Consider the following 13,936-nt stretch of genomic DNA (forward strand, 5'->3'; position numbering starts at 1 on the left):
TGAGATTTTAACTTCAAAGTAAAGTCCAAGAATTTGAAATGGAAATTTTGCTATTTTCTTTCTTTCTTTCTTTCTAGGGGAAAAACAAGATGAGTCCTTCTGGCTGGTTACATGGAAGAAACTTCCTAAAGCTTACTTTCTTTGACCAGCTAAATATTGTCTCCTTTTTGGGTTAGAAAAAGTGGACAGAATTATCTGTTTTCTATAAAGGGGTTTGTTTCGAAATTTCACCAATTTTGATTTTTTTTCTCTCTTATTCGGTGTCCGTATGAGAGTCCGACTAAATTCGGATTACGCTCATTTGGGTTGAGGCTTCCAACTGAGATTTTTTCCATACCCAATATTAGAACCGAGACTTTTTATAAAGAATGGAGCAGTCCCATCACTGCACCACAACTCGGTTCAGAACTTTGAATTGATCAAAGAACTCGTGAGTTAGAAAGTTTAAAAAATTGTCTTCTTATATCTTTTCCAATTTCCTGTTCACAGTAAAGTGTATGGTGAATTCAAAGACTAGCAAATAAACAAAAATAGATCACAGTTCACTGGTCCACTTGCTAATTTTAATTATTTTTTTCCACAAATCCACGCTTGAATCTTCTTATATATATAATAACTACCATGATTGTAATAGCCAAGAGACATCTTTGTGAAAAGATTTTTAATATATTTTCCTTTGTTCTTGTGTTTATCCTTAGCATTGTAGGGGTGAAAACTGAAAGATGACAGTAATAAGAGCAAAGAGTTTTAAAGGAAGAGAGTCAGAAACCATCACGACGAAGAAGAATTCGATAAATGTAACAAATTGTGAGCCCCTGAAACTGATGTTACAGACCACACTATCATTCAAGAATCTGGTTGAATATTCAATTGTCTCTCTTCCTGAACCTGCTATCATGTTTTCACCACGACCTGTCTGCGAACTGGATGCTGCAGCCGTCAAGCTTCAAAAAGTATATAAGAGTTACAGGACTAGAAGAAATCTAGCTGATTGTGCTGTGGTCGTCGAAGAATTATGGTTCGTTTGTGTTTTCAATCTCTATGTACATGTTTTCTCTTTAATTTTTATGTTTATTAAAGAAATTGTATATGTATCTGCTAGGTGGAAGGCATTAGATTTTGCTGCTCTGAAGAGAAGTTCTGTTTCATTTTTCAATGTTGAAAAGCCAGAAACCGCTGTTTCTCGATGGGCTAGAGCACGTACAAGAGCTGCCAAGGTTGGAAAGGGATTGTCCAAAGATGACAAGGCTCAAAAATTGGCTCTGCAGCATTGGTTAGAAGCTGTAAGTTGTCCCAATTATTAATTTATTATTCTTTCATACCTTTCGTATGTATGATCTACCAATTCACTTGTCTTCTTCTTTCTCTGTAGATCGATCCACGACATCGATATGGCCACAACTTGCACTTCTATTATGATTTGTGGTTTTTGAGCGAAAGTTCTCAGCCTTTCTTCTACTGGTGAGTACTTCATGACCAATATTGCACAGAAAATGTTTGACAAAGTTAAATTTGTAGTGTTCCATGAGAAATTTTCTCCAATCTCATCAGTTTCTTTTTTTGCTATTAAGGTTGGACGTTGGAGATGGGAAAGAAATAAATCTCGAGAAATGTCCAAGGACAAAATTGCACCATCAATGCATCAAATATCTTGGACCAGTAAGTTCTTATTCTGAATATTCATTTAACCGGATGTATACTTTTGTCCATGGATCATTAGATGTGTTTAAACTTCTGTTGGACTTAATTGCTTATGTTTTACAATTTCAGAAGGAGCGCGAATCATATGAAGTAGTTATTGACAACGGGAAGCTTGTATATAAACAAAGTGGTGGATTCGTTCAGTCAGTAGAGGGTTCAAAGTCGATCTTTGTTCTTAGCACAACAAGAACATTGTATGTAGGACAGAAGCAAAAAGGGACATTTCAACATTCAAGTTTTCTATCAGGTGGTGCCATCACAGCAGCTGGAAGACTAGTTGTTCATGCTGGAATTCTGGAGGTAACTATCCAACAATATCCATATACACAACAAACAGATCTGTAGCAAATATTATAAATATACTTATCTTGTCTATGTATATGTTATCTTCTGCAGGCTATTTGGCCATACAGTGGTCACTATCACCCAACTGAAGAGAACTTCAGGGAGTTCATTAGCTTTCTTGAAGAGCACAAAGTTGATCTTACAAATGTTAAGGTACGTAAATATTGATACACAATATATATATATGGTATTATGTTCAACAACATTGCTAACTGTATTTTCTTATATATGCAGAGATGTGCAGTTGATGATGACAATCACTTAGAGGCCTCAAACAGACAACCATCTGTGGATCTTTCCATTGCTAAAGAATCTGAAGAAAGAAGCACATCGAAATCCAAGAAACCAGAGGACATTATCATCAATAAGAAAGCACAAACATTTAGCTTCTCCAAACATTTGTCTAGCAAATGGACAAGTGGAACTGGACCTCGCATTGGCTGTGTTAGGGATTACCCTACAGAATTACAATTCCGAGCACTTGAACAAGTTAATTTGTCGCCTCGGGTGGCCAATGGAGGCTTCAACTTCTCTGGTCCAATCCCCTCACCTAGGCCAAGTCCAAACATTAGGCTATCTCCTAGGATTGCACATATGGGACTACCGAGTCCCCGGACACCTATTTCTGCGCCTAACTAAGCAACACTCCAAACAAATGAAGCGACTGATCCCGGCCCCTCGACTCCACACAGCAAATGTTAATTCATATTTGTATTCTACAGATAGTGTCCCATCCAATTGCATCTAGATTTGCCAACAAGAAAAGACATGATCTTTATTCCTTTGTATAGAGTTTTTTTTCCTTGAACTTAATATAATCTGAAAATAGAAAATTTATATATAAGAAAGGTAACAATTACCAAATAACTTTTTATTGGATACACTTTCTCTTTGTGGTATTTCTCTTCATGATTGTTTTTTGGACACTCATTGTTTGTATCCATTGTGAAATAGATGGGAAAAAGCCTACTTGAGATTTTTCATAAAAGAAATACAATGTTGTTTTGACGATGGCTCAAAGGACAAAGTACATTACAGATCGATAGTGAAGTATCAAATTGCTATCACGATCATACAGCTCAGTGAGGCCAAGAGAGAGAGATATAATGAATTAGAACTTAGAACAATTCAAGCCATGAGACACAAGATGCAAATTAACTAGCACATAATCACACAAGAAGCAAATAACAAAGAAGAAATAATACAAAGAAATTAACGAGATTTGACCAAGCCTTCATCCTCACGTAGAAGCTGTTAGGTTTAAGTAAGGTGTTAATTGGGAAATGAGAATTGGGAATGTGGGGAACTAAGTGAAAGTCATTTTTCCTTCATTGGTAAAAGAGATGAAAAGTTTTGTCATTATATTAGAAAACACTTCATTTAGCTCTTAAAGTGTTAAGTAAAAGGTGCCCTCGCGCCGTCATCGTCGTCATCACTCGCTCGATTTAGGCTTAGGAAATATTTATTTATCAATCTCATGACTTAATTTTCTTTTTCTTAATATTAATTTGCTGAATTATCTATTAGTTAATTGATATGAATTAATTAATTCATGAAATAAAATTAACTAATTAATTCGCGAAACATAATTAACTGATTAATTCGCAAAACATAATTAATTTGAAATTCACAGAACTATTTTGGAAAGGATCTGTTCCTTTCGAACAAATATTTTTTTCCAAAAGACACCATGCCTGTTCTGAACAGATAAGTCTGTTCTAAATGAATGCATTAGCACCTATTGATGACTGTAAATTTCCAGAGGTTTCGCCTCATTTTACACACTGAAAAACGAAATCTTCTACTTCTTAAAAGTAGACAGAAATCAAATATTTCCTTTTTTTCTTCTTAGCATAAAAGTTTTTCAACCAAAACAAGTAAGTGTCGTACGTTTGTTGAGTTCGTTGAAGTTCTGCAATTTCGATGCCAGTATTGCAGAACAATGTTTCATTCTATTCTGGGAGGAAATAATCCAAACCTTGGGGAATTGTGAGAGAATTAAATTCTTTTAAGGAAACACAGTTTTCTGTAGCTTGGAACGAAATTTTTCTTTCACTATTTTTTTGTTTCTGGTTATATTTTGATGCAGGGATAACAAGCTTAAAGAATTTAAATTTATCTATATTTCTGCTTCATCTTGTAAGACCCCAAAAGTTGCAAAGTCGAAACAAAAAAGAAATGTTGCAGAAAAGTTGCTGGTGCCAGTTCCCACAAGTCGACCTATGGGTCATAGGAAGTCCTACGGACCGTCGGAAGGTCTAGTAGGAAGGACATTGGGGTTGATAATTTGACAAGTGTTGGACTTGCATTACAGATGGCTTCTACGGACCGTATAAGGTCTTACGATCCATAGAAGAGGGTCGTAGGGAGGCTTTGAGATTTTGGAAAAATGACTAAGTGTCAAGTTATTCTATGAGAGGGCCATATGGATAGTAGAAAGTTCTACTCTCCGTAGGGATAGCCCGTAGAATATGTTCAGAAACTTGAAATTCTGGGTGTACAATACGAATGGCATTGACGACCCATATTTTTTTATACGGCCCATAGACCTAACTCGTAGGGTCAAAGTGCAATTTCAGTAGCTATTGTTTTGATGCATATGTTCCACGAACGAGTCCTACGACCCGTATGACATAGGTCGTATGAATTGTGTTATTTTTTACTTGGGATTCTACAAACCCTCTTTACGGCTCAAGGACCTACAACTCGTAGATTCCAGTCGTAGGTCCCCCCGATAGATTTTAAGTAAGAGTACTTTGGACTTTTCTCCTTCATTTAACTTCTAAACTATGTCGTTTTGGACTATTTTGAATGTGTTATAACTACCCTAACCTTTCAAACCAACGCCACTCCCTCTCATTCACCTAAAACTCATCTAAGGCCTCAAGTTTTCTCTCAAGAGTTCTTCTCCAATTCAAGGCTAAGGGTTTCCAAGTTCAAGACTTTCAATCTTCTTTGCATTTAGGGCTTTGATAACCAGGTATGTGGAAATTCACCAATAGATTCCATTCATTCATTGGGTCCCAAAAAAAATTAATTCTCCAATCTCAATTTCACTCATTTAATAAGGGTTTCATGTCAATTCTCCATTGGTCTTTTCTATATTGACTCAATTGATGTTATTTCACTTGATTATACATGACCTTACTTTACTACATGATTCCTAAGTAATTTCACATGGACCCATGCATTATGTCAAAGATTTTCAAAGATGAACTATGAATTATGATCATGATTTTGATGAAGTTTTATGAATATTTTACGAAAGCTATGAATGGTGTTTCAAATATGTTTTCAAGTATGTATCAATGAATTGTGAAATATTTTCTCACAATATTAATAAATTCATGATTTAGATATTTAGAAAAGTAAGTGTCTATATGAATAAAGTTATGAAATCATGATTTAAGGAGCTACTCTTATGATATTTATGAATATGGATTGGTATATGTATTGCCTTTACTAATGTTAATGATTTTATCTATTCTGTTGGGATTTGACTTAGCATCGAAAGAGCTTGAGGTGGAGGCTTGGTAAGGGAGTCTCTAGTAGCAATCTCAAGTTCCAAACTACGTTACCCCCGTAGGTTGCCTTAAATGACTTAGCTAGTGGACCCACATATAGCACATGATATGAATGATACAGAGTCTACCTTGGCAAGTAATCTCTCCTTTTTTGGTATAGGAGTTACACCTGACTCTACGTTATAACTCATATGGTTTTATTTTTGGTTATGGTCCATATCCCATAAAAATGACTATATTTTCTCACAAAGCTCTTAAATGATGTTTTTATGATGCATTGACCTTATTATATGTTTTCATAATTTATTTTATACTTTTTAAGGTATTTTGATCATGCATCTCATGTTCATGCTTATCATGCTTAGTATGCCCCTTTTTCTCATGTTACACATATTTCTCACATACTTAGTGTATTTCATGTCCTAACATATACTTTTGACTATATTATCTCATAATATAGGGCACGATGCTCCCATCCATCCACGTGGCTAGTTGGACATCTACTTAGAGTGAGCTTTTTGGTGAACTATCAAGATTCAAGGTAAACCCATCATTTTATTTCTTTACTATTTAGACTTATGAATTCTTTATGTTTTGGGTGAGCTAGGGCTTATCCTATGTCCCCGTCTAGTTTAGTAAAGGCTTGTCAGACTATAGAAGTATGTTGCATCCCTTTGACTATTAAGTTTGAATTCTCCCTATTTTGAGACTTCTATGTTGAGACTATTTCCATGTTTAAAGTTTGTTTTCAATTTCATGCTTTGAATTTCTTGCTTGTATGCAAAGAGGCTTGGTTGGATTCCCTCGAGATTTTAATCGCTATGTCACATCTAGGGTCTATCTTGGATCGTGACAAACTTAGTATCAGAGCACAAGGTTCAAGTGTCCTAGGGTTTTTGACATGTCGCGTCAAGTATAGTCTTATTCATGGTGTGAAGCGCATCATATCCATGAATAGAAGTCTATGAGGTATTTAGAAAACTTCACTTCTTTCATCACTCTTAAGTTATGTGATAAAGTTGAACTCTCTAAGTTTTTCTTCTAACTCTTATTCTTTGCGATTACAAAATCATGCCTCCATAAAGAGCTCGCAAATTTTCAATAGGAGCAACAAGTTCCAAATGATTCCTTGGCCGAACAAGTTTTACATGATGATTTTAGAGCGACTTTCCAAGTGATTGTCCAAGCTATGGCAGCACAATCTAATCGAAAAGTGGTGGCTTCCATGAACCCAAATAAGGGTACGACGGCTATTTGACTTTGTAATTTTATAAGAATGAACCCTCTGGAGTTACACGGTTTAAAGGTGGATGAAGATCTACAAGAGTTCATAGAAGGTATCTATAAGATTGTTGATATCATGGGAGGGAGACTGGTGGAAAAGACAGACTTAGCCACTTACCAATTAAAGAGGGTGGCTCAAATTTGATTTGATCAATAGAAAGGTGAAAGGGATAGAGATGCGGGTCCATTGGATTGGGAAGAGTTCAAAGATGTCTTTCTTAACCATTTCTTCCTGCTTGAACTAAGGGAGGTTAAAGTGCAAGAGTTCATCAATCTCAAGAAAGGCAATATGAGTGTGTGAGAGTATGCTTTGAAGTTTACTTAATTATCTAAATATGCTCCATTCATGGTTGTCGATTCTAGAGCTCGAATAAGCAAGTTTATATCGAGTGTTTCAGGTTTAGTGGTCAATGAATGTAGAACCACCATGTTGATAAAAAAGATGGACATATCGAGGTTAATGATACATACCAAGAAAATTGAGGAGGAAAATCTAAATGAGAAGGCTAGGGGGTTAAAGAGGGATCAAATGGATAGAGGTGGTTATTCTCATTCTAGGCCGGGTGTTGATTCTTCTCATAGGTCCGATGGCAATGGAAAGCCTCAGTTTTGGCAAAAGTTCTTCTGTCTAAATCCATCTAACACTATAGGTCAAAGGTTCAACAAGAATAGAGTGTCTAACCCTAAACTTTAGGAGGTGGTTCTAGTGGATCTTCTATCCCCCCGCCAAAAGTGTGGCAAGAGTCATTCAGGAAAGTGCTTAGCCGGTATGTATGCCTATTTTGGTTGTGGAAAGACCAGCTACAAAGTGGCGAATTACCCTTCAGTGTCTGGCAAGGTTAGAGATGGATGTCAGGCTCAACCTAGTGCTTCTACTAGTTTTGGTGGTCAACACTAGAACAAATTCTATTCTCTTCAGGCTTGATAGGATATAGAGGATTCTCCCGATGTGGTGACTGGTATGTTACGAGTCTTTGAGTTTGATGCTTATGCATTCTTAGATTCGAATTCTACTCTATCTTTTGTTACTCTTTATCTTTCAATGAAATTTATGTTTGTCCCGAAATCTTATTAGAGCCTTTTTAGGTCTATAAACCTGTTGGTAATTTGGTTTTGGATAAATGAGTCAATAGAAATTGTCAAGTCACAGTTTTCCATAAAATCACCTCAGTTGATATAGTAGAGCTTGATATGACCAATTTTGATGTTATACTTGGTATGGATTGGCTTCATGTGTGTTATGCTTCTATTGATTGTAGCACCTAGTGGTTAGGTTTTAATTTCTAAATGCGTCAGTCTTAGAATGGAAAGGTAATAATTCCATGTTTAAGGGTCAATTCATCTCGTGCTTTAAATCTTGAAAAATGATTTATAAAGGTTTCATTTATCATTTTGTACGTGTTAGGGATACAAATTTCAAAGTTTTTACTCTTAACTCAGTTTTAGTGGTTAATGAGTTTCTAGAAGTGTTTTCTGATAATCTTTCGGATATCCCTCTCAAAAGGGAGATTGATATTCTTCCTGATACCCAAACCATATCTATCCTTCCTTACAAAATGGCTCTGATGAAACTTAAGGAGTGGAAGTATCAGTTAAAGGATTTGTTGGGTAAGGGCTTTAGACCGAGTATCTTTCCATGGAGTGCTTCGATTCTTTTTTTCCGGAAAAAGGATGGTTCTCTTTGTATATGTATTAATTATAGATTGAAAAAGGTTACAATCAAGAATAAGTATCCCATTCTAAGAATTGATTACTTGATTGATCAACTCCAAGGAGCAAGTTATTTCTCAAAGATCGATCATCAGCTTCGAGAAAGGAACTGTGACATTCTGAAGATGACTTTTAGAAATTGGTATGGTCACTTTGAATTTTTGGTTATGTCTTTTGGACTAACAAATTCTCCTGTAGCTTTTATGGATTTGATGAACAGGGTATTCAAGAAATACATGGATATGTTTTCTATTGTGTTCATCGATGATATTTTGATTTATTCTCATAGTGAAGATGAATATATTGATAATTTGAAGATTGTCTTGCAAGTTCTCAAGGATCATCAATTATTTTCTAACTTTAGCAAATGTGAGTTTTTGTTGAGATCGGTAGCGTTCCTTAGCCATATTATCTCCGATGATGGTATTCAAGTTGATCCTAAGAAAATTGAGGCGGTGAAGAATTGTCCTAGACTTTTATCTCCTTTCGACATTTGAAGTTTCTTGGGCTTAGACAGTTGTTATAGATGGTTTGTGAAAGAATTCTCTTCCATTGCATTGTATTTGACTACTTTGACTCAAAATAAGATGAAATTTCAATAGTCTAAGGCATGTGAGAAGAGCTTCCAAGAGTTGAAAGATCGACTTCCACTCTGGTGTTGAGCTTACCGGAAGGGTCCAATGGTTTTGTGGTATATTGTGATTGTCACGACCCAAAATGGTCCATGAGTGACACCCACACTTAACCTCCTAGGTGGAAGAACCAACGATACAAACTCCAACTAATAAATATGACAATAATGCGGACATTTAAATTCTAAAACTAAGTCTGGAAATGTCAAACACCAGAATAAATAACATAATGTATCCGAAAACTAAGGACACCAAGCCCTGACTGAGAGAATCCATCACGAGTTAGAAGGATAGCTCACCTTGAAATCCGATGAACTTGAGACTGACTAGAGCTGAGGTCGAGTCAAAGTTGATAGAACACTCGCTGCACTCCACAAAATAAAATAAAGAAAAGATACAAGTAGGGGTCAGTACATGACAACATATACTGCGTAGGTATCATCGGCCGACTCAAAATAGAATTAATATGCATAAAGTAATAGTGGAAAATCAACCATAACACTTAACAGATGACAACCAATGAACAATTACATAACCAGTCAACAATATCAAGATCACACATGAGGACTCAGGCCTCCACATCACGCTCTTTTGGGAAATAAATTATTGGAGATTGGGTAACATTAAGTCATTTTAATTTATTTCCTTTAATATTACCGTGCCGGAATGTGACACCTGCTCCAATATACCATGTCAGAATGTGACACCCAATCCAAATATATCGTATCGAAATGTGGCACCCAATCCAAATATAATTAATTTATCATTCTTTATTATTACATTCCACTTCATTAACAATATTTTATCAAGCCTTCTTTATTTAAGGCACCATTTTTGATAGAGCAAGTTTAAGATTATGAATTTTACGGTCTCGGAATTTCAGACCAATCACAACAATTAAATGCATAGTAAACTTCACGCATTACTCAATGACTATCAATCGCTATTAAGAGTCTATCTATGATATAGAATAAAACCATAACCTACCTCCACCGAAGAACCAAAGTCAAGCAAGCTAATTCACCGGTGATTTCCCTTTCTTCTATGCCTCAGAACGTTTCCAATCTATCAAGTATATAATATTCATAAGAAAACGAGTCCGTCGACACTCATATTATATATGTTTAACCTAGACCCAACTCTATAATCAATTCCCAAAAACTCAAGTTTAGGATTATGCCTCAATTCCTCCAATATCATAAATTTGATGGTATTCATATAATATAATACACCTAATATTTAATTACCTATCTTAATATATCAAAACATGAATAGTTAATTAAAAGCGAGGCTAACTATCAGAAATAGTGGCACAGTTTTAAAAAACAAAAACCAGTTGCTAGACCAATTTTATGTTCCATTATAATATTTCAACCAAATTATTATCCCACTCAAAAATGGCATAATCATGGTCCAAATGATTAGATGTAATCATTGGTCAATGATTGCCTTTGATCCCTTTACCCAAATTCACAACAAAAAACGGCACCAGTGCACTACTTCTACTAGTTTCTAATTAATTTTTGTTTTTCTCACTATAATACTATAATAATTGGCATCTATACCATAAACAAAATACTCAACTCAACATTAACTTTGGGCATTACCTCAAGGAATGGTGGCTGCTCTTGTCTGCTGTGTAGGTATTTTCTGTCTTTCTTTTTTGATTAATTAGGTATTAAAAGTTACAACCCCACTAACTTATTTTAATAAATATGGAATAAGTGGTACAAGGTATTAAATATGTTATCACTGTATCCCATTAATTAAATAATTTATCTAAATTTACCCCTCAATTAAAATAACTATAGTTATCGAATAGTCCAAAATATCCATTAAAAATTTACGGGATGAGTCTTTTATATAATAAAAAAACTCTAGTACTCAAAATGACCTTATGGGTCGTTACAGTGATGCTTCGAGAATTGGACTTGGTTGTGTTTTGATGTACAATGGTAAGGTGATAGTGTATGATTCTAGGCAACTTAAGGTGCATGAAAAGAACTATCCGACCCAAGATTTGGAGTTAGTAGCGGTTGTATTTGTTTTGAAGATATGGAGACAATATCTATATGGGGTTCATGTTGATGTATTCATCGATCATAAGAGTTTTCAATATGTGTTCAACCAAAAGGATTTGAATCCTGGCTTGAATTGTTGAAGGATTATGACATGAGTGTTCTCTACCATCCTAGAAAAGCAAATGTGGTTGCAGATGCTCTTAGTAGGCTGTCCATGAATAGTGCTGCCTATATTGAGGATGAAAAGACGGAGTTAGTTTGTGATGTTCATAGACTAGCTCATTTGGCTGTTATCTTGGTTGATTCCAAGAATGATAATATGGTTGTTCAAAATAGTTCTGAATCATCTCTTGTGGAGGATGTGAAGGCAAAGCAAGACAATGATTTGACTTTGGTTGTGTTGAAGAAAACGGTTGTCAAAAAAGTCATTGAGTCTTTCTCCCAAGGGGGAGATGGTGTACTTCGATTTCAAGGTCGATTATGCGTTCCTAATATTGATGGCTTGAGGGAAATGATATTTTCCGAGGCTCATAGTTCTTAATATTCTATTCACCCAGGATCCACAAAGATGTATCACAATTTGAGGGAAGTGTATTGGTGGAATGGCATGAAGAAGGATATTACGGAATTTGTAGCTAAGTATCCGAATTGTCAATATCTGACGGTTGAGCATCAAAAATTAGGAAGTTTATCTCAAGACATTGAGATTCCTACTTGATAGTGGGAAGACTTGAGTATGAACTTCATTATGGATTTTCCCCTTACTCACAGGCAATGTCGCAACCCAAGCCTAGGGCCTAGACATGACATGTAGAATGAGGAACCCGAAAGTACCTCAAACAAGCCTCTTAGCATTCTTTTATCCTTTCATGGGTAATGATGATAAATAAACAAGCAGAAATCATAATAGTAAATCTTCAACTTACATATGTCCAATAATACCTCTAACTTTTAGATTTAACGGGGCTAAGACAAGTCCCTAGCTCACCCTCAATCATAATAGAAGAAATGCCATAGTAAAATATCTCAACATATCATAAGCTAGAAAGATAAAGGAGTATTATTCCCGGAACATGGGAACTCACCAAAAGTAGTCTTCAACAGAATCTCAACTAGCCACGTGGAGGAGAATGAGGAGGAGCACTGGTCCCTACATGGTGATATCATGTAGGCAAAAGAGTATGTGTTAGTACTTTGAATGTACTAAGTATGTAAGGAAGCATGAACATTGAGGAAACATTAAAACATTTATGTAATATGGAACATAATGTAATGCATGCATAATAAATCATATAGATATCCTTTAAAACATTCATTTTATGGAAAAATAACCATAACCAACATTTAAGACCATGCGAGCTATTACATGGAATCCAACATAATTCCCTACGTTGGCCGGGGAGACTACTTGCCAGGTAGAACTCTGTCAACTTCATTTATTTCTTTAACTTTAACTTTAAGAGCTATTTATGGATCCATTAGCCTAAGTCTACAAAGGCTCCTATGTTGGCACATAATTAATAAGAGAAGGGGTTGCTATTAGGATTCCCTTACCGAATCCCACCTCAATGCCTCATTCGGTGCTATATAAATATGATACAAAATATATAAAAGGCTTGATAGTGAACAAAAATAACGAACTGATACTAGACCAACCTGGACCTGGCATAACCTATACAAGAGCTACTAAGTACACAAGCTGATAATACATATATATACAATAAAGAACTGATTATCTTAAAATACAAAATAGTAGTTAGTACAAAAAAAGGAAAGTAGCAAGTCTCTGAACGTCAGGATCTCACCACAATCCGGATCTGGCACAACTACGGATGATCAGGTGAACGCTGGGGGTGGCGCAAATTGGGAGCTGCATAAAAAAGATGCAAAAGTGTAGTATGAGTACCAAAACACGGGGTACTCAGTAGGCCTCATAAGCCGAACGAGCTCATAAAGAATAATTATATATAATAAGCAGCACGATGATACTAATAATAATAAGAAAGAAGCATAAAGCGACAGTTACAGGGAAAGAGGGTATAGGAAGAATCATACGGTAGTCAAGTAAGTCCAACCAAGCAGGTAATCACATTAACAATCTCAATCCACAAAAAATCGGAGGAATACATGAATACAAAGTAGTAGATATGGATCAATATCCTTCAAAGTAGCATAGAGCCCCGGAACAACCCTCGAGCTCATCAATATCGAAATAATAACTCAGAATATGTATTAATAGGCCGCCCGGAATTCACACCTCGAGCTTATCAAATGATATAAAATGTTGTCCAAAGTCAATAAAAAGGTCGTTCGGAATTATACCTCGAGCTCATCAACCATGAAATATCATAAATAAGATATCACCGTATTTTCCTAAATTCCTCGTATTTATTCGTCCACCGAAAGTCTTAACCTCATTTTTTATTCTTTCTTTTAAAAAGATTTCTTTTAACACCAGCGAGGTAAATAAGGCAAGTAGCATGTCAAAAATCATAAATCACTCAAGCGGGGTAAAATCTCATTAAAGACACCATATCACTAACCTGAGACTTCGGTGTACCAAAAGTATGAACTCGAGCCCAACATTTCAATATCATAAGTAAATAAGGCATAAGCATAAGCCAAAATCATAACAAGTGGCCTACTGAAACCAAACAAGTCAAACAAGCCGTATCCTAAGTTCCAATCACCTATGAACAAGTTCTAAGGATTCTAAACG

The 13,936-nt window shown here is 35.6% G+C and overlaps 1 protein-coding gene across 1 annotated transcript; it reads left to right on the forward strand.

Annotated features, from left to right (window-relative positions):
- Nucleotides 1–618: 618 nt before the first annotated feature.
- Nucleotides 619–2,929, forward strand: LOC129892062 (IQ domain-containing protein IQM4-like). Its single transcript, XM_055967598.1, has 7 exons — nucleotides 619–1,018; nucleotides 1,103–1,283; nucleotides 1,373–1,461; nucleotides 1,572–1,659; nucleotides 1,771–2,001; nucleotides 2,098–2,199; nucleotides 2,281–2,929. Exons 1-7 carry the CDS (start codon nucleotides 723–725, stop codon nucleotides 2,683–2,685), a joined length of 1,392 nt encoding a protein of 463 aa, XP_055823573.1. The 5' UTR covers nucleotides 619–722; the 3' UTR covers nucleotides 2,686–2,929.
- Nucleotides 2,930–13,936: the final 11,007 nt, after the last annotated feature.

Source organism: Solanum dulcamara, chromosome 6 (assembly GCF_947179165.1).
Source record: "Solanum dulcamara chromosome 6, daSolDulc1.2, whole genome shotgun sequence".
Taxonomy (NCBI): domain Eukaryota; kingdom Viridiplantae; phylum Streptophyta; class Magnoliopsida; order Solanales; family Solanaceae; genus Solanum; species Solanum dulcamara.